General features: G+C 37.8%; 1 protein-coding gene across 14 annotated transcripts in view; it reads left to right on the forward strand.

Annotated features, from left to right (window-relative positions):
* Nucleotides 1–21,108, forward strand: part of mark3a (MAP/microtubule affinity-regulating kinase 3a) — a 163,862-nt gene that overhangs the window by 91,447 nt on the left and 51,307 nt on the right. For all 14 annotated transcript variants that reach the window (XM_080202559.1, XM_080202562.1, XM_080202560.1 and 11 more), the window contains exons 4-5: nucleotides 2,547–2,595; nucleotides 11,609–11,674. In XM_080202559.1, the coding sequence (XP_080058685.1) occupies nucleotides 2,547–2,595; nucleotides 11,609–11,674 (115 nt within the window). The remainder of the gene's footprint in view (nucleotides 1–2,546; nucleotides 2,596–11,608; nucleotides 11,675–21,108) is intronic.

A 21,108-nucleotide genomic window follows, 5' to 3' on the forward strand; every position in this document is an offset into this window, starting at 1 on the left:
GATTTATTATTGTCACATGTACTATCGTACAGTGAAAAGTATTGTTTCTTACGTGCTACAGAAAAAACATACCGTTCATAGAGAAGGAAACAGAGTGCAGAACGTAGTGTTACAGTCATAGCTAGGGTGTAGAGAACAATCAACTTAATGCAAGCTAAGTCTAGTCAAAAGTCTGACAGGAGCAAGGAAGAAGCTGTTCTTGAGTCAGTTGGTACATGACCTCAGACTTTTGTATCCTTTTCCCAAAGGAAGAAGGTGGAAGAGAGAATGTCCGGGATGCATGGGGTCCTTATTTATGCTGGCTGCCTTGCTGAGGCAGCGGGAAGTGTACACAGAGCCAGTGGATGGGAGATATTTCTCTGAATGAAGATAACTGCAATGGAGCTTTCCAGGGATTTACATTAGGATGTGTTTTCTTGTTGTAACTAATTTTGAAGTTTCCAGTTGATACAAAAGTTAGCACTTTAGTAAATAATGAGGAGAATGGTAGCAGTTTTGAGGAGGACCTAGACTGGTGAAAATGAGCAATCTTGATACAGTTTAATACAGGTAAGTATGAAGTGCTGCACTTTTGAGAAACAGCTTGGACATGTAGAATAATCTAAATAGTGCTCTTTCGAGGGAAATGCAAGATTAGATGGTCCCTGGGGCACATAAATCACAAATTGTTGAAAGTAGCAAGGAAATTAATAAGATGATCAGGAATCTGTATTGAATATTTATTTGGCTTTGTAAATAGAGAATTGAATACAAACATTAGAAATGTCTTGAAAAAAATGCAAAGGAGGTTTACCAGGATAATCCCAGCGATAAGGAAATTTGGTTATTTGAAGAGATTAGTGAAGCTGGATTTATTCTCCTTGGAGTAGAAAAGGTATTAAATTGAGGTATTAAAAATTATGATGAATTTTGACCAAGCCAGCAAGAACAAATTGTTTCCTCAGGCAAGTGGACCAATAACCAAACATCATAGATTTAAAATAATTGGGCAAAAGAATTGAATGCAAAATTAGGTATTTATTCCACGCGGAAGCATTTTGTAATCTGGAACACACCACTTGAAAAAGTGGTGGAAGCAGATTCCATATCAAAGTTTCTAGGTAATTGGATGTGTATTTGAAGAAGACTAATTTCTAAGGTTTTTGTCGGGAAAAAGTCAGGTTTTGGGACAAAATTGAACAGCCATTTCGAAAAGCTGGCATAAATATTCCTGGCTGATGGACTTTAAGCTTGTATGAATCATAGAACTGAAGTCCCTGGGGTTCTCCCTGCTATATAAATTGTAGAGCTCCCTCCCATGGCAGAAAATCCTTGTAGCAGGAATTTATATGTTGTTTTACTTCAGATGCATTCTGCAGGTGCAATACAAGTACAGACTACAAAAATATCTGTCGATCTAGGAATGTTCCATCTGCATTTTTGCTGCTGTGCTGTTGGCGTTCCACAAAGTACCCCACTGGCAAAAAAAAATTGTTACTGGTTATAATTGTGGCAGCCTTTGAATTTGGAACAAACATTTACATTAAATTTGATGTGCAATTGTTTTGCTCACTTACCTATTATCAAACTTATTTTGTCATTTCTGATATGTCTTCCCTGAATCACTGCCCTTCCCAGTTGATATCATCAGAAAATTTAACCTTTGCATTTCATTTCTAAACGTATGTAAATCAAAATTATAGTGGTGCCACAAGTGAATGGGGCACACCACTCAATGCTCCCTCCACCCTGACATAATTCCTTTAATTAGTACTTAGCATTTTCTATACTTCAGCCAATTTCTTCTGCATTCCCATGTTTTACCTTGAATCGCCACAGCTTTAAATATAATTAACAACCTTTTGACAAATGCTTTAGATTAGTGGCCTGAGAGATGTATGTTTTGTTGAGATGGAATGTGCTCCAGGGTAACTTGACTTGTTGAGTGACCTTCATAAGAAATGGCAGAACATTGCAAATTTGTACATTGCCACCAAAAAAATTAGCTCTTGACTGTAAGTGCATATGTAGTCACTACATTGCACTCGAATGCTTAAAATATACATCCGTGAACTAATTCTGGATCACACAATGCCTTAGGAGAAATTATGTTTGCTAAAAGTTCTTGTAGCTCAACTTGAGTAGAATTACAAGAAATGAAAGTTTGTATACTAACATCACAATCATCCTATGAATAAATACAAATTTAATTCAACTATATTCTGAGGATTTTTGTTTGTTTCTTTAGTGACTATAATTTGATACAATGGTGCAGGAAAGTCATCCCAATCTGCCTTCCTACACTTCAACAGAACGGCTTCGTGTGGCAGTAATGAAGGTTTTAGAAGCATCTTTGGAAGCTGTTTAGGTTTGGGGAAGAGATACATGAGAGAGAGAGGGATGTTCACGTGAGTTGGAGGGATGAATAGCAAAATTGAACTGACTGTAGCAATAAAGCTGCAACAATGCATCATTCTGTATTGTGTTACAAATCGTAAAATGAAATATTAAGGACTCAGCTCATTAATAAAATATTCTCTTCTAAACACTGTTTCTTTTTTCTGCAGCTTTTCAGGGAAGTAAGAATAATGAAATGTTTGAACCATCCGAATATAGGTAAGTCATTTTTTTCCCCATCATTTTGGGGATTTAATTGAGCACAAAACAATTTTCTCCCGTTGAAATGTTCATACTTAAAGTGATAGGCAAATCTACTTTGCCTCAAATCAGTTGAACTGATCTGCTCTAACTCTAATGGGCTGTTATGCTTTGATATAGCTATGATAGGCTAATATGTTCCGTCCTATGTATGAAATAGAATTCTTGGTAGGACTATAACTGTTCAGCAAGGATTTATGGTTTCAGCTATTACTGCTCCTGAACAAACCCAGAAAGAGATTTGCACTTTAAACTCAAGACATAAACCATTTGTATAGTGTCCCTGATGTACATCTGCTCTTATTAGCACTGTAATCAATAGAAACTCTTTTTCTTTTAAGTTTTCCTAAAATATAATTTGATGAGCAAGCCATCCTGCATCCGTTAACATCGACATGTTCAAAACACAGTGACCCATATCTGATGCTTCATTAAATCTCACTCACCCATCCACCTCAGCCTTACTAATCTTCACTGGCTTCCTGACCAATAGGTATTGAATTTAAAACTCTTGTCACCTTTGAGCCTTTCCATAACAACATGGACCGGCTGTTTTGGAAAAATAAGTAATAATCACACATTCCATTGTTAATATGTAAATCAGCTAACAAATTCATGGGATTGAGCAACATGCCATGCGTTGCAAGGTCTAAAATTTTCAAGTTGATACACCATTTGCTTTGCACAACTGGTGTCTTGACCTTGGCCTCACCGTTATTTTTAAAATTTGCTGGATTTGTACTTCATTGCACATAAAACCTGCTACAGAAAGTCAACTCAAATTATGTAAACATCTTTTTAATGACGTGATATTGCAGAGCCAATCCATTTCCTTAGCCTAAGAATTGAAAATTTTAAATGGTTGCGTCTCATTAATTCGGGTGGTAAATTAATCTTAGACATTTTTAAAGTGTCAAATATTAAATGCTATTATTTTCCTTTGTATCTTTGTCTTCTGTATCTTAATCTAATCTTTCTTTTCCTTTTTTAATCTCTCCCTGTCTTCTTCTGTTTCGCTTTTTGTGCCTGATTTGACTAATTCACCCTTCTTGGATTTTCTCAATCCTTAACTCGAGAAGATTACATGACTGCTGTTGATCTTGCCATTGGCTGTCGTTCTAGGCACGCAATTGTCCTCACTGATCCACTACCACCTCGCCCTTTCAGCAAGCTACATTGAAAATTAATTTTGAACTGAAGGGTGAAGAAATGAGTCATAACTAATGGAGTACACCCTGCTCTGGCAAGACCTGATCTAATGTCTATAACCTATACCAACCTTGTGTCTCTTACTGCACCATTCAGTTCACTGATTCACCACTCCCCTCTAATTCACCCAAGTTAATAGGAGCTTCAGCTGCTTTGATCTTAACTTTTGGAGCTCCTTCCTTTATCCCCTCTGCCTTTCTTCGTCCCTCCACATTTGAAATATTCTCTAAAATTTAGTGATCCAAAGTTTTGGTCACCATGACTTGGCAATCTGTCAATCTCTCAATAGTTAAATGATTTACCAACACAGTCTAAGTGTACTCTCAGAAGGTGCCTGTGGAAACCTATGCCTGCCTATTGCATTGCTTTAAGAGAGGAAATAAAATGGGAGATGGGGACAGAATGTAACTGAATGGGATTCATCCAGTTTCAAGTTACAAGAATTTTTTTTTTTATTTGTGGACTTGTAACCAGGCCATGGCATTAAATATTTTAATATGTTGTCTGTAACAGCTGCACCCTGAAATTTACTTTGTTTTTTTTGTCTTATATGAGTGGAATTATAGGCACACATTACATTATAAAATGCAGCAAAAATTCCTTAATGGCTGGACTACTAATTGTACGAAAGGAAGGATGCACATGTGATTAATGTTAAGTTTTTTGGTATGCAAACATAAATTTCAGTAGACTGTCAGTTGTGGCTCAATGAGTAGCACACTTGCCTCTGATTCAGGCGGCCTGAGTCCCACTTCAGAGTGCAGAAATCTAAGCTGGTGCTGCCATGTAGTACTGTGCTGTTAGAAGTGCTTTTCTTCGGATAAGACATTAACAGGGGCCCCATCTGCTCTCTCCGACTGACGTAAAAGTTCTCATGGCACTATTTGGAAGATCAGGAGAGTAAGCCTTGACCAATATTTATCCCTCAATCGACATCCCTCAAACAGATTGTGGTCATTATCACATTGCTGTTTGTAGGAGCTTACTGTGTGCAAATTGGCTGCCAAATCATACATTACAGCAGCAGCAGGGGCTCAAATGCTACATTGACTGAAAAGTATTTGGGATGCCCTGAGGTTATGAAAGACCCAGTATAAATGTATTTCTGTCTTTGCATAGTCTGGCTCAAAATGAAAAAGAAATCTTACCGCTCTATGCATCACGTGCCCAGGTGATCAAGATAACCAACTTTGAAAGCTGTGTAATGGTGATCTATTCGAGCTCTCTGAGAACAAGACACTAGCCTATGTGATAGGTCGATTTTGTGTTTTCATGTGTAGAAGGTTGCTTGAGAGGAACTTTGTGTTTGAGGTCTGTTCACTCTATTTAACTTTATTGAGACCGGTGCAAGCATTAATATATAAATCCCCAGCCAGAGGAAGCAATATCTGTGTCTACTAATTGAGGGCCCTTCAAAATCTTGATGTTTCAATGAGTTTGCCTCTGATTCTCTGAAACTCCAGATCGTTTGTATAATGACTCAAGAAGCCTGACTGAAAAAGAACATAATTTATTACAGGAAAATAAAATAAAACCACTGTTCAGATAATGAGTTCCAGCTGGGCAGGCCACTGTCTGTTACCAGGGAAGCTTATACTCAATAAGCCCAACAGGGAGTTCAATCAGTGATTCCTCATCCACTTTGTGGGTGTTATTATAGTTTCAGTTTTCTCAGCCTCTCATAGGACAACCCTCTCATCCCAAAGAACCCATTTAATGACCTTTCTCATGTCTCAACCTACTCTGTGGTGCTTTACCATCTTTTTGGGAAGTCAGGAGGCATAGTGGAGTGCCATTCCCTTTCCAGCACACACCATTGAAATCAAGGATAATCATGCACTCTTGTGTCAGTTATCCCATATTCTTTGCACCTACTTGTCTCTGAGGACTAACTTTCATTGTGATATTGAGTAAATAGTATTGGGGAAAGCACCTGAATTGTAACACTTTTTCAAATAACTATCAAATTTTGGTTTGATTTATTATTGTCACATGTATTGGGATACAGGGAAAAGTATTGTTTCTTGCCCGCTATATACACAAAACAAACCATTCATGGAATACATAGGGGAGGAGGAAAGGAGAGGGTGCAGAACATAATGTTAAAGCCATAAGTTCATAAGATATAGGAGCAAAATTAGGCTATTCGGCCCATCAAATCTGCTCTGCCATTCAATCTTGGCTGGTATGCACCTCCTCCCCATTTTCCTGCCTTTTCCGATTACCCTTCAACCCGTTACCAATTAAAAATCTGTCTAACTCCTCAAATTTACTCCTTGTCCCAGCATCCACTGCACTTTGGGGTAGTGAATTCCATAGATCCACAACCCTTTGGGAACAGTAGCTTCTCCCCTGTTTTAAATTTGCTACCCCTTATCCTAAGAGTATGACCTCTCATCTAAGAATGCCCCACAAGAGGAAGCATCTGCACCACGTCCACTTTATCCATATCTTTTATCATCTTATATACCTCGATTTGATCTCTCCTCTCTCTTCTAAATTCCAGAGAGTATTGGCCTAAATTGTTCAATCTGTCTTCATAGGACAGACTCCTCAATCAACCATAAGTAGGGTGTAGAGAAAGATCAGCTTAACATATGGTAGGTCTATTGAAAATTCTGATAGTAACAGGAAAGAAACTGTTCTTCAGTCAGTTGGTATGTGACCTGAGACTTTTGTATCTTTTTCCTGACGGAAGCAGGTGAAAGCATGTCCAGGGTGCGTGGGATCCTTGATTATGTCAACTGCTTTACCGAGGCAGTAAGAAGTGTAGATAGACTAAGTCAATGGATGGTAGGGTGGTTTGTATGATGGACTGGGCTATGTTACAACCCTTTGTAGTTTCTTGTGATCTTGGTCAAAGCAGGAGCCATACCAAGTTGTGATACATCTGGAAAGGATGCTTTCTGTGGTGCATCTGTAAAAATTTTGGTGAGGGTCATAACAGACATGGCAAATTTCTGCAGTCTTCAGAGAAAATAGAGAGGTAGGTAAGCTTTCTTAACTATATTTCTAATAATCAAAACATTTTCACAAACTAAAATAGGATTGGTATCCTCACTCACTTTGCTTTTACAATCTAACTGGCCTCTACTGGCAATTTAAGTATGAATTATATTGTTTAACAAATATTGAAGAGAACGCTTTCAAGGTTAAGTACGTTGGTATTGCAATATAGATGCGGATGGCACTGAATCTTACAGGAAATGTATCATAAATCATGGGGTATATTGGTTCTTAAAATTTCCAGAAATCCCAACTTAAGCTAACTGTATAACAAAAAGTATCATAAATGGTTCAAAATGGTTTTTAAAGTCTGGAAATTGAGTATTTTGGCAAAAGCGCATTTAATCACTTTTTTCATCCCACATTTTGCAGAAGCATTATACCTTGTACATACAATTAATTCATGGCATCCATCTTCTGTTTCAGCACAATGCCGTTGACCCAAGCAGGGATTGATATCCTGTTTTAAGCGCAGCTGTCTGTGCAAATGTGGTTGTGAACTTTTATGCTGACACAAACTGATTCCAGTCTCTGGAGTCTTGTAAAATGTAATAATAGTGTTAAGCATTATAATTGTAGACCTTCACCAGATAATTATTTGTGCTCTACACTAAGAGGCAGTCTTGTAAATAAGCACTCATTTCCTCCAAACTGAAGCATAACCATTTACACGTATGATCAATTAGCATTGTCCAGGTTGATCAGATGCCTTTGTTGCTGTAATTCACTCACTGTGGAACTGGCAATGTTCAAGGCACTGTATAAACACAAGTTGTTGTTGAAGTATAAATGGTTAATTTGTGAAAGTAAGTGTACATAGCATTAATTGGTATTCATCTAGCATCCTGTGTTTAATTTAAAATTATGTTTGGAGTTGTAATTCAGTATTTGCATTAAAATCAAAATAAAGTAAGGCAATTTCTTGTTTTAAAATGATATATTTTCTTTAATGCTCTGGGAAAGAGGGATCAGAGGTGGGGCAAGTAGGTGTTTGTCATGGAAGCAGCTTAAAGGAGAAGGTTCTGCAATAAAAATAGAAAATGCTGGAAATACTCAGGAGATCAGACAGCATCTGCAGAGAACGAAACAGATTTAATGTTTCAGATTGATGAGTTTCATCAGAATTCTGAATATGTGTTTGGATGAGACCTCCTCTTTGGAGTAGTCTTGTTGACCATGGTGTTAATTTGGATGTAGATATTCTGTGTTTTCCAAGAGAGCAACGACTCTTGCTTTGTGATGAATCCTTTCTTCAAATAAGGTTTATCTCAGCAGGTTGATTTGAAACATGAAGTGACACTTGAGTATTAAGGGATACTCTTCTGAGTTTAAGGTTAAAAGAAAGCACAATTTTGACAGAATATACTTCCAGTTCACTTACAAATCTTTTTTGTACTTCAGTCACATTTGTTCAATATGCTTCATAAGCCTGCTGGTAATTTAAATTTAGATTACATGTTTTCCTTACCTGTAGAACTTCAAGTTCGAAAGCATGTTTGATATTTTTGCAAGATTCGGGGAGAATGAGGCTAAAACAGAAATGTCCCCAGTTATGTAGGCACCAAACTTAAATTAGCAATTAAATCTGTACACTTCATGACCATATTAATTGATGTTTAAATAACACTTTCACCACAACCATTTTGACACATAACTGTTGCTGCTTTTTTTCCCCGGATACCCCTAATATGTTGTTCAGAAAAACGTTTTTATTATTTATAAATATTTATGGTGATATTTATTATTTATAAATATTACCATCAGGAATGCCCTGCCTGCAGCAGTTGTGGACTCGCCAACTTTAAGGGCATTCAGATGGTCAGTGGATAGGCAAATGGATAACATTGGAATAGTTTTGGTTAGAAGGTCATTAGATTGGTTCCACTGGTCAGCGCAACATCAAGGGCCAAAGGGCCTGTACTGCGCTGTAATGTTCAATGTTCTATCTTTCTTGCCATGTGATATTTCTACAAGACATCAAACTTAGTATATTCGCTGAAGCAAAATAATATTCTGGATGTATTTTCTACATTTGAGAAACAGAGTTCCATCAAGAGTGAACCAAATCTTAAAAGTATTTTGCTTTTATCTTTTAAGTTTAAGTTAAAGTTGTTTGTGTTTTATATCTGTGTTTGTCTTGTTCATACACTTGCCAGTCTACAATTAGTACATTACCATAAATGTTTACAAGAAGCGCCAGCAGTCTGAATGGTACTGGTGAAGAGGATATAGGCTGACTAAGGAATTATAATTTTGAATACCAGATGCAGGTGTTATTTTGTGAACTATAATCCAGAATAAATTCTATGTAGAGTGTAAGTAATTTAGATTACAACTTTAAAAGTCAATTTTAGGTAATGTAGCCATGTATCTGAACCTCACATCTCTCATTTAAAATTATTTTGTTTGTAACACTACATTTCCCATATGCTTATGCCATGATGGCTTAATATGACATATTTCATGAGTTGAGAAAGAAATTTAGGGCTTTGTTGATGCCATTTTCCATTTGTCTTCAATCTTTTCTACTATTTTTATTTGTTATCCTTTATCATAGAATCCCTACGGTGTAGAAGAAGGCAATTCAATCTTTTGTATCTGAACTGATTCTCCAACAGCGCATCTCCATAACCCCACATGTTTATCCCACTAATTCCCCTAATCTAACCATCTTGAACACTAAGGGGCAATTTAGCATGGCCAGTCAACCTAACTTGCACATCATTGGACTATGGGAGAAAACCGGAGCACCCGGAAGAAACCCACACAGACACGAGAAGAATGTGCAAACTCCACACAGTCACCCAAAGCTGGAATTGAACCAGGGTCCCTAATGCTGAGAGGCAGCAGCTCTAACTGTGCCACCGTATTGCCCTCTATCCTGATTGATACTTGTGATCTGTGGGTAGCAATAACAAGCTTTATACATTAAGATAAAAGCAAATTACTGCAGATGCTGGAATCTGAAAAAACAAAATGCTGGAAAATTTCAATAAGTTTGACAGCATCTGTGAAGAGAGAACAGAGCTAATGTTTCGCGTCTGGATGACTTTTTGTCAGGGCATATTTTGACTCATGTGGTTCACGTTCAAGCCAGCTTTTGTTAAGCATGTGGCCCACTTAAACCATCAACAGGTGAAGTGAAACCATCCCAATATATTGTCAGCCATATTTTAAATTCACAAAGGCATTTTAGTTTCCTGTTCCATGGTGACTAGTATTTTTCAGACACCTGACTAGTTTTATTATCTCAGCAAGAGTTGGTGGCAGATGCAATGCTATCTTAATTTAAATTACTTCAAAGCAAACTGTCCAGCATGAATTTCTTGGATCTTAACCATATTTATTCTAATTGCCAGCAATGATTCTGTGTGTGACCTGGAGGGGGATGGTTAACCATAATGGATTATAAATCATCTAGTCACCTTGTTTTTTTCACTTGCTTAATATAGGTTTTCTCCTCCTACGCTCTCTCCCTTTATCCCTTATACTCTTTCTTCTCTCTCTCTCTCTTAATGTCACCCCTGATGGTTTACAGACTAATTTTTTTTAACTGTCAGGACTGGCAATTATACAATCTGATCAAACTAATTTTGAATGTCAAAAGGTATCGCAGAATTTTAAAGCTTAGAAGTAGACTCTGCCTAGCTGTGTCTGTGGCAGATCTTTGAAAGAACTATCCACTCAGTTTCTTCCCCTGTAAGCTTTTAAATATTTATTTTTCAGCTAGTTAACCACTTAGTTTTTAAAAGCAATTATGGATTTTGCTGCCAGCCGTGCTTCTGGTAGAACGTTCCATGTCACAGAAACCCTTTGTGAACAAAAAAAACCTCTTAACTCAAATCAAAATAATTGAATGTATTACCTTAGTGAACCTCTTCCATACCAAGCCATGGCTTTGATATCCTTTCGAAAATGTGCTGTCCAAAACAAGCCAAATAACAATTTAGTTTTAGAAATCTAAACAGTTGTAGGGTATTGGATATTATTTGAGCATGTTCAAGCGATATAAGTTATATTATGTAGCTTGGTGCCAAATATACTTGAAAATATTGAGATTAACTGTGTGTCCCAGCAATTGATCATTTTGCCAAAGGGAAACATTAGTAAAAATGTAGCTTTAAATTGTTTTGGTTTGCTTTGGCTAAGTTTCTATTTGAGCACATTGTTTTCTATCTGCTGAATTTAAAATAATAAGCTGCCCCAATATTTTAGCTAGTTGGGTCAGTGAGCAGCTGAACAACAGCAGAAAGATGCCAGATTGAATCCAAAGTACATGCAAATTTAGTTGGTTACTCACCTGAGGTACTGGTAGTTATTTTACAATTGTCTTCACTACTCTTTTGAGTAAAAGGGAAGTTTAACCATAGATCTCGTTCTTCATTATTATGTACGGCCTTGTATTCAGCATTAGTTTGATTGTGACGAATCCTACAAACATCCCAATGTTTGCAGTCTACACCCAAAAATTAAAGATGGCCATTTGGATGAAGTGATAAAAGACCAACCATATTCCAGCTTGGAACCAATGCCTTCAGAAAATAGAGACAGGACAGAATGTGGGAAAAGAGAAAATCAGTTTTTCTTTTAACATCAAACAATGTGCTGTTCTGACAGCTGAATTGGCACTATTTAAACAAATACATTGTTTATTCAGAAATAAGCTGAAATTGAGCAGTTGAAACATCTTTTATAAATGTGTTGAATTTGGTACTTACCTGAGCATATCAATGTGATTTTCATTTTTGCTTTTCAGTGAAATTATTTGAAGTTATTGAAACAGAGAAGACTCTCTATTTAGTGATGGAATATGCAAGTGGAGGTAAGTAGAGTTCAACCTAAAAAAAACAACCAATTTTACTTTGATTAATATTTGGTACTTTTCTGATTTAATGAGAAATAATTCAGTATGCCTAATCTTCTCAATGGGTATCATACAATGAATTTTGCCTTGGGAGTAAATTGATTATTCTGTCATCAGCCTGATGCAACTTCCTACAAAACAGCAGTGAGGTGAATAATTAGTTGATCTGTTTTCTGATGGTAAAAACTGAAATGCTGGAAACACTCAGCAGGTCTGGCAGCATGGGTGGAGAGAGAAAGAGTTAACTTTTCAGGCCTGAGGGCTTTGTGAGAACTGTGAGAAGTTATAAATGGTCTGAGCAACTATAATTGGAAAGGTGAGAGTGGGAAGAAGAACAAGAGGGAAGGTGTGTGACGAGGTGGAGAGTGGGACAAATTAAATGGGATGAGGTTTTGTGGTACAAAGCCAAAGGCAGCAATAATGGGACAATCAAAGAAACAAAAGATGTGCCCAGAGTAAGTGTGAGACAGCTATCTGAACACAAAGTTAATGAATTAAGAAAGAAACAAGGAGCGGGAAAACCAGTGAAAAGATGCAAAAAATATGGGGCAGAGGTTATGATGTAAAGTTGTTGAACTTAGCGTTGCCTCCAGAAGATTGCAAAGTACCCATTGAAAGACCAGATGCTCTTCTTTGAGCTTGTAGTGAACCTCACTGGAACACTTGCAGGCCAATGATGGATAGGTCAGAGCAGGAACAAAATAGAGAATTAAAATGACAGCTCAGGATTTTGCTTTTGGACAAAATGGTGGTGTTTCATAAAGTGATCACCAGTCCGTATTAGTTCCCTAATGTAGAGGGGATCACGTAATAAGCGGTGAATACAGTATACTAAATTGAAAGAAATAGAAAGTCCAGTTTTGCGTAGGAGGAGTGTTTGGGGCCTCAGATGGTGAAAAGGGAGACAGTAATGCAACACCTGCCCTTTCATCTCCTTCCTTCTCACCAACGAAGGCCCTGCAGTTTTTTTTCCCAAGTGAAACAGTAATTTACTTGTACTTTAAATTTAGTATACTGTGTTCACTGTTCACGATGTGGCCTTCACTATTGTGTTCCAGTGAAGTTCACTGTAAACTTGAAAACCATACTTTATTTTTCTTCTGAGCACTTTAATATCTTATGGTTGCGACTGTGATTTTACAATCTTAAATGATAACTCTTCCCCCATTTTGGTTTGTGTCCCTTTGTTGATGTAGTATTTTCCTCTTGTTTTGTTCTTAATTCGGTTCAAAGATGTGCAGATTAGCTGGATTGGGTGAAAGGGTAGGGTTGAGCAGACCCCTTTGAAGTCCTCTGACAGAGAGGAAGTGTCAATTTCACCTGGGGGGGGTCCATTCTCCACAGCTGTGCACTCAGCCCTACAAATCTGAGCCTTCCTAGCAAGCTGAAATCTTTGAAAGCCATTCTTTTGCTTTGGATACTTCTGAGATCTCAATTTCAAACTGCAGTGCTTTGAAATAAGCTTCCATTGAAAGCTTAATGGATTTCCGCTCGACCTCCAGTCACCTGTGCTTATTTTCATTTCCCTTCGTGCTTGAAAGCATCTCAAGTACCTCCATTGTTTCTAACAGTGATGTTTAAAGAGACCCTAAGTCTTCCTGACATCTGTGGTTTCTTAATAAGGAATAAGTGATTTAACTTCATATTTTACAGACCACTTAAGGTGACTTGCTATTTGAGTGGTGGGGGAGACAATGCCCCTCTTCGTTGCGGGGTTTGTGGCGTTTCCCTGGATCCAAGGGGTTCAGCATGCCAGCTGCACACTGGTCATTACGAGCATCAAAGCCCGTTGGGTTCATTTCCTGCTGGAGAGGTGGGTGAAGGCAGGGGGCTGGTGATTGGGCTGTCAAACCTGCTAATTGTATTACAGTTAGTGGGTTTGCATAATTATTGGATTATGGCCCTTTTTTTGCACCATGCCTATTCTTCAGGCCATTGTGATTCTTGCCACAGCTGGCAAGCCCAATGTCTACATTCCCCAGTCTCTGGTCCTCCACAGATTTTTTTTTCAGATTTCCAGCATCTGCAGTATGTTGTTTTCTTTTTCTAATGGCTTTCATTTTCTTGAACAAGATATATTGGGATAATCACCAGGAAAATACCTTAGTGTCACACTATTTAAAAACTATCTTTAATGCACCGTGAATCATCAGAGTGTCAGTGCTTCATCCAAATGCCATTACCTCCTGGAATGTAGGACTCCCACACTGCTCCATTGATTATTCCATTTGGATTATGCCAGTTCTGGTGTATTGAATCAATAATCTTCTGTTTAAGAGATACCAATGTTACAAGCTAAGCCAAAAAGGCAGTGATGCCAAGAAAGTGGTGAAAATGAACAATATTGGTTACTTTAATGGTTTGTGCTAAACTGGTAAGACTCAGCTGGGAATCGATTTCATTTTCCCTAGCGCCTTCAGGACTAAAAAAAGGAAGAAAATGGACTCAGATTTCCTGATTATCATATTTTAATCTTTGGGTGTTTGTGGACTAGATATGCTGCAATTATTTCATGGATTAATGAGATTACCAACATTCACAGCCAAATAAAAGAGCACTTAGGCAAGAAGTTGGAAGAACAGCAGGTGCCTTTGGAACTATAACTACCTTCAAGACATTACATTAAAGTAGGAAACTGAGCATCCTTCTCTTTCCAGAAGAATATATAGTTTCCTCCGAAGCCCATTTATACCGTTTACTTCAGTGGCTTTACCTGATAATTTATTCTGAAAATCTATTTGTCTTTTTTCAAATTTTGCTTGATTTCTTCCTTCCATCTCCAACCTTTGTATATCCTTTCTATCCCCTTGTGTTTGAAACACTTGCCAAATCAAGCTTCAATTTGATCATCCTGGAATTTATTTGCCAAAAAGAACACAAACACCTTCCTTAGAACTTGGATACAAATGTTGTTGGTTGTTTGTCTGTTACGCTGTCAATGGTATCATTACCTTTCTTATGCTTAGGTGGAAAGAATAGTTCAACAGTTCTGAAAACATGTTAATCAAAGCCTTCTAGAGCAACAATACTGCTTTTTTCTGATTTGTATTCTATCTTATCCACCAATGCAGTCAGAATTTTTTTTTTGTTTCACCAACTGCTGAGTTGATAGTTTATAGATTTATCCAGTGACCTGTAAATGTTTTTATTGGCATCATTGTATGACAACTCCTTTTTATTCCTATGCTATCAATGAGCTTATTGACCTGTAAGATTCAAATCCTTATGAATCTTGTTGCATTATTTGATCTGCATGTATTTTACTCTCATGGGGCCTCAATAATTGGCTGTTCAATACTTACACTTCAGTCTTTAAGGGAAGTGTCCTTGTCTTTTCCAACAATCTGCTAGAAAGGCTTACAAATTATTACATTGCTGGTGAAACTATACACTACATTGTAGTTTACTCTCCATGGAGGATTGCAATCGTTAAATCGCTGTGGCAGATGTGGGAAATACTTGACGATGGGTGGAATGTTAAATATTAAGAAAATTATTGTCAACTCACCGGGTAACACTTTACAAAGCGTGATTACCTTTCCAGATATTTAGTTAATTAATTCAACAATTACACTAGGACAACTGAGGAAGAAAAACAAAGCAAGTAAAGCAGTAAATGTTGGAAGTCCTTCACAGTTTGCTATTCTTATCACTGTTTGCTGTTTTGGCTTCCCACAAAGCCTATATCCATCCAGTGCAGAAATGTTAGAACACTGCTGGCAGTGGACAAAACGTGACTCAGTTTTCATTCGCCACATCCACTCTTCAACAACTTCATGAACTACAATTGCATGTATTGCAATGTAACACATCTGTGACATTTTCATGAGAATGCTAGCATAATTTCTCAAGTCACTTCTGATCTTAGCAGCCATTAGATTAGAGAGAAATTGAAGTCCTTTTATAGTTACTTAAATCTAACTTTTGTTGTGCACCTAACATTATCAAGGACAGGATACAGTCATGAAACATAGTAACAGTTTCAAGCAGGAGAACATCTTCAGTCCATTTAACCCACCTAATCATGGTATTCCCTTGATGCTTTCCTAATAACTTTTCTTCAAGAAGCTGTCTAGCTGCTTCTTAAAATCTGCAAAGTTTTTTGTTTCATCACCTTAGCTAATCTTTTTCATGTGATTACCACTCTTTTAGCAATATAATGTTCCCTCTGAATTTCCTATCTCCTTTGCTCTTTATTTATAAATATGATTTCTTGTGTTTGATTTCTGTTAATAACAATGCCTACTCAGATCCAATTTGTCCAAACATTTCTGAATTTTATACTTTTCTACTCTATCGGCTCTTCATCTTCGCTGGGTATACTATATCCTTGAAACCCTGTGCCAATCGGTCTGCACATGGTTAACCCATTTTAAGTTAGTCCAGCAGTAATATCCTAAATGTGGATCAGCACTACCATTCTGAGTCACTACCTAATTATCTTGGAAGTGTTTGTTTCAGCACACTCTGTGATCAGATAGGCTGAAAATGTCCAGGTTTCTCAATGAAGACTAGACATTTGAGTGAAACATTGGAGGCAAACTTCTGGCTTTGAAAGTATAGTCAAATGCAGCGCTCTGCCTTCAGGAGAAAAAAAAACACGTAAACCATGTGGAAGCTTCAGAGAGAGTGCATACAAGGTTCACCAGGATGTTTCCCGGTCTCAGGGGTGTGAAATATGAAGAGAGGTTGAATAAACTAGGATTGTTTTCACTGGAAAGATGGAGGCTGAGGGGAGACCTGATGAGAGGCACAGAGTGGATAATCAGAGGTTTTTTCCTTGGGTGGAACTGTCAATTACAAGGGGGCATAGGTTCATAGAGGGGGAAAGTTTAAGGGAGATGTGCGAGGGAAGTTTTTCACGCAGAGAATGATGAGTGCCTGCCAGAGGAGATGGTGGAAGCAGGCATATTAGCATCATTTAAGAGGCATCTAGATGGGTACGTGTATATGGAGGGAATAGAGGGATATGGAATGAGGAAGGGCAGAAGGTTTCTTTTAAGTTTAGTTGGGGCATTATGATTGGCACAGGCTTGGAGGGCTGAAGGGTCTGCTCCTGTGCTATACTTTTCTTTGTTCTTTCAGCAATCCATTGTTGGCAAGCTTTGCCTATTGTAGGAAAACTATGTTTAGCCTATCAAACTCCATGTCACTGTTCTCTTGTGTGCATTGTTAACCAGCTGCAAGGTGACTATCAATCCCTGTACTTGGCCCTGATGTTCCAGCTTGCCAATCAGAGTTTACATCTTCTTTCTTTTTGTAGTACAGAACTTGAGTATTCCTGGAAAAAACATATTTTGTTGAAGCTTTTGTCTTACACTCATCAGTGCAATAATAAGAATACTAAATTGTAAAGGGGACAGCAATTTATACTGTTTGAGAAGAGAGTGCTGATTGGGTGGCATGATCGCATACTGGTTAGCACTACTGCCAGGGACCTGGATTTGATTCCCAGCTTGGGTCACTGTCTGTGCAGGATCTGCACATTCTCTCCATGTGTGCGTGGGTTTCCTCCAGTGCTCCGTTTTCTCCTACAGTCTGGAGGACGTGCTGGTTAGGTGCATTGGCCATGCTAAATTCTCTGTGTACCCGCACAGGCACCGAAATGTGGTGAGTAGGGGATTTTCAAAGTGACTTCATTGCAGTGTTAATGTAAACCTACTTGTGACACTAATAAATAAAATTTTAAAAATGAATGGTTGGCAAATGGACTCTGGCAGAGGCATTGCCATGGAGAATGTATCAGTTAACTGACAATTGACAGTTTGGTGCCCACCTTTGTTTAAATTCAAACCAAGCATGTTAACTAATTAGTCAAGGCATTGCTCTGGAGAAGCAGCCAGGGAATGGCTGTCACGTATTTTATTTAGTTGAAAAAAATGCAATGTATGTACGTGTTCTTTCTGTCTGTAAAGGACAGGGCCCTGTGTATTAATATATGTAGCTTCCAGTATGTATCTGAGTTGCACAGCGAGCTCAACTGATGATCTTAAATTAATTGTCAGTGTAAATCATGGCTTACTCAGAATTGTTTAGCAAATGTCACCCAAACGTGGGATCACATCTAATGTTGAACACCGTTTTGAGTTTTGCAAGCACAAGCTGTTTCCACAGAGGGACTGCAGAGGACGTGCAGATGAAGAGTGTGTGCTGACGGGGAGGGACTTGCACGTTTTGGCTCTCCTTTTTGCATTGTAAATAGCCAGCAGTGTAGAGTGAAAATGAAAAACACACCAGCACACACTCTCTTCACTCATACACTAGAGACTTCACATTGACTTGCTGAACACATCGCATATAATTGAAGTTACAATGTATCTTTAGTCCTAAAGCGATAGCCAGTGAAGTTAATAAGAGTTCAATGCGTTGTATCCTTTGTAATCACAACATTATTCTTGTGGGTTTTTTTTAAATAGACCTTCTAGAAAGATTTCTTTGACACCAATCATATGTGCTCATAGAATGTAATTTGCCATCTCAGTTTAATATTTCATGGAGTTAATTTTATTCAAGCTTTCTTTCAGACATGATTTTCTTTAAAGAGGACTGCATTTGTAATTATAGATGTATTTGTGTCTTTTTTTTCCAGCAGTAGCTTTTCATGAACAAATTCCTGCTATGCTTGCGATATAGCTATTTGTGTGATGGTTGGCCATGACATCCTTGCATCTCTTGGGAGTGTGTAACCATATCTTAGGATGGCACAGTGGTTAGTACTGCTGCCTCACAGTGTCAGGGACCCAGGTTTGATTGCACATTCTCCCAGTGTCTGCGTGGGTTTCCTCCCAAAGTCCAAAGATGTGCAGATTAGGTGCATTGGCCATGATAAATTTTCCCTCAGTGTACCTGAACAGGCGCCGGAGTGTGACGACTAGGGGATTTTCACAGTAACTTCATTGCAGTGGTAATGTAAGCCTACTTGTGAGTAATAATAAATAAACTTTAAGTCTTCATTATTCACAATCAGTTTTCTGAGCTTTATTGTTCTTGCAGCTACCATCTCTTGAAGTGATTAGATTAATGTGCACTGGTTTTTGTTTCATTTTGCAGCTCAGGAACAACTTGTTGTTCTGATATGGCACATTAATGCAATCCAGTGCCCTTGTTTCTAGCAGTGATACACCATTGCTTTTGAGAAAAATTGCATTGCATTGTTTATTTGACAATTGAACAATAAAGTTAAAAGCCTGGAACGTATCCCTTTTCTCAGATATGTAATAGATTTTTGGCACCATGCAGATAAACCACCTGTTTTGTGTTGTAAATAGGTCAATTTGAAACTGCATTGTGTGTTTTGCAACTTGAATTTCACAATTTATGACGATTGGCACAATGAAGATTGTTTCCCAAGTACAATTAATAGCCCCAGATATTGCATTCATATAACTTCTGTTAATTCAAGACCACATTTGCCTCTCATGGCTCCAAGAATATCTTAAATCTTAATCCTGAAATCAGGGCATCTTCTACTTATTGTAAGGATATTTGAATTTTCACATCAGTCATTCTTATTTATCAGATTGTCTAGTTTTGAATAATGAGACAGTCCAGACCCTTGATGAATTCATCAGATTTGAGTCCAACTTTATCCAGCTATTCTTGGCTGTATTCGAATTCAGAAATGAACGGATAGTATTCCCAACTCACTAAACCACTCATTTGTATCTCTGATTTTCTTTACCATGTACCATCGTCGCAGAATATTTGCAGCAATGGTTTCCCTTCCAAGCCTCACTTCATTAGCTCTGAAGTCTTTCAAGAACCCATTCATTATCAATCCAATTTCCTTCCTCATCCAAAAACTGGCCCTAGGTGATAGTATCTGTAGATACAAAATCAGTTTCCATATATATGTTGAAGCCAAACAGCTCTGTCTCTATCACTTCTTTCAAACCATCCATTGCCTTTGTGCTTTCAGACTGTTTGTCCAGTATACAATTTTAGATTATCTACAATTTCCTCCAGTTAAACATTATTTTTGACCCTCCTAAGAACTCATTATCCTTGTCACTGATTGCATCGGCCAGTGTCTCAGGTTGAACCCTCACTCTGACCTGATCCCATATCTTTTCCAACTCCCTACTTCCACTTGTAACATCATTTGCTTCCCTTCCCCTGCTGTAGTCTGTCTGGTGCTAAAGCTTTCATCCATGCCTTTGTCACCTCCAGATTCAACTATTTCAATGGTCTCCCAATCAGACTCTCATACTGTTATGAATCTTGTGCAGCATGTTCTATGAAACTATCAATTCTGTTCTTGTTCATCTTTATACGGTCCTGGTCCCTTAAAACCACTAATATAAAAGTTGTATCCTTGTTCTTATATCCCTTCATAGCCTTGCATCTCTTTATCTCTAACAATGTACAACTCCTCCACCGCCACCCCACCCACAGAACTTCCCATTCCTCCAAATCTGATTTTCTGCAATATCCACTTCACTATTGGCAACCATATCTTCAGCTAATTTGGTTCCACACTCTAGAGTTTCTGCCCAAACTCCTACATGTCTCTCTCCTCTCTTCCCCTTTAATTTTTACTAGAAAACTCACTTCTTTGACCAAACTTTGGGTCAGCTGCTCTCAAATCTTTGTTTGGTTTGATGCTCATTTTCTTTCTGTTCACATCTCCATGAAACACTTATGGCCTTTGTTTCTATGTTGTTTACGGCATATAAGTCTTGGTTCTTAACACAACGTTTTATATGGTATTTATGCACATCAAGCAACTGACACTTCTTATTGGTTATATTTTGTGATCACCAATGGCAAGTATATTAACACTGATAAATAAAGTACTTTATCAATCCAGCATTGAGTACTTGCAGGTTTGGCATAGTCCAACTTACTGCACAGGTACCCTTCTCCTCCTACGCTGTACTTCAAATTCAATCCTAGTAAAGGATTTAATACTGCTTCATGTACTATGCCTGTTGCTGACCTTGTCTTTCCTCCTGTTTGTGATATAAATCTCACTATATTTGGACTTTATGAAAGCTGTTTGAGGCTTTTTGTGATCTTTTAGAAGTAGATGTCTCTTTTTTTGTATTTTCTCATCATTGATTAAATGTCTCGAGTTATTAGTACCACTAATAATAGCACTGAAGTACTACTCATTTAGCATCTTGTTCTGATGAGATGACATTCTGATTGAATTGAAACATGTCTTCACTTATTCTCATACAAGCCCTCAAGGTCTGTACATCCTAGCTTGTTGCTTTCTTCAGCTGGAAATTTATTTAACAGGTAAGCAGTGAGAAATACATCTATCTTCGGTACAATCTTTCATATTCTCTGAGATTTGCCTTCCACGCATAAAATTTTCTTAAATTGTCTTTGTGGAGACTCCGTTCCCTTTTGGTCCCTTAGCTGTAAAAGACTGAAATTTATTGTGA

This window comes from Carcharhinus amblyrhynchos, chromosome 14 (assembly GCF_965287045.1).
Source record: "Carcharhinus amblyrhynchos chromosome 14, sCarAmb.v2.hapA, whole genome shotgun sequence".
NCBI classification, from domain to species: domain Eukaryota; kingdom Metazoa; phylum Chordata; class Chondrichthyes; order Carcharhiniformes; family Carcharhinidae; genus Carcharhinus; species Carcharhinus amblyrhynchos.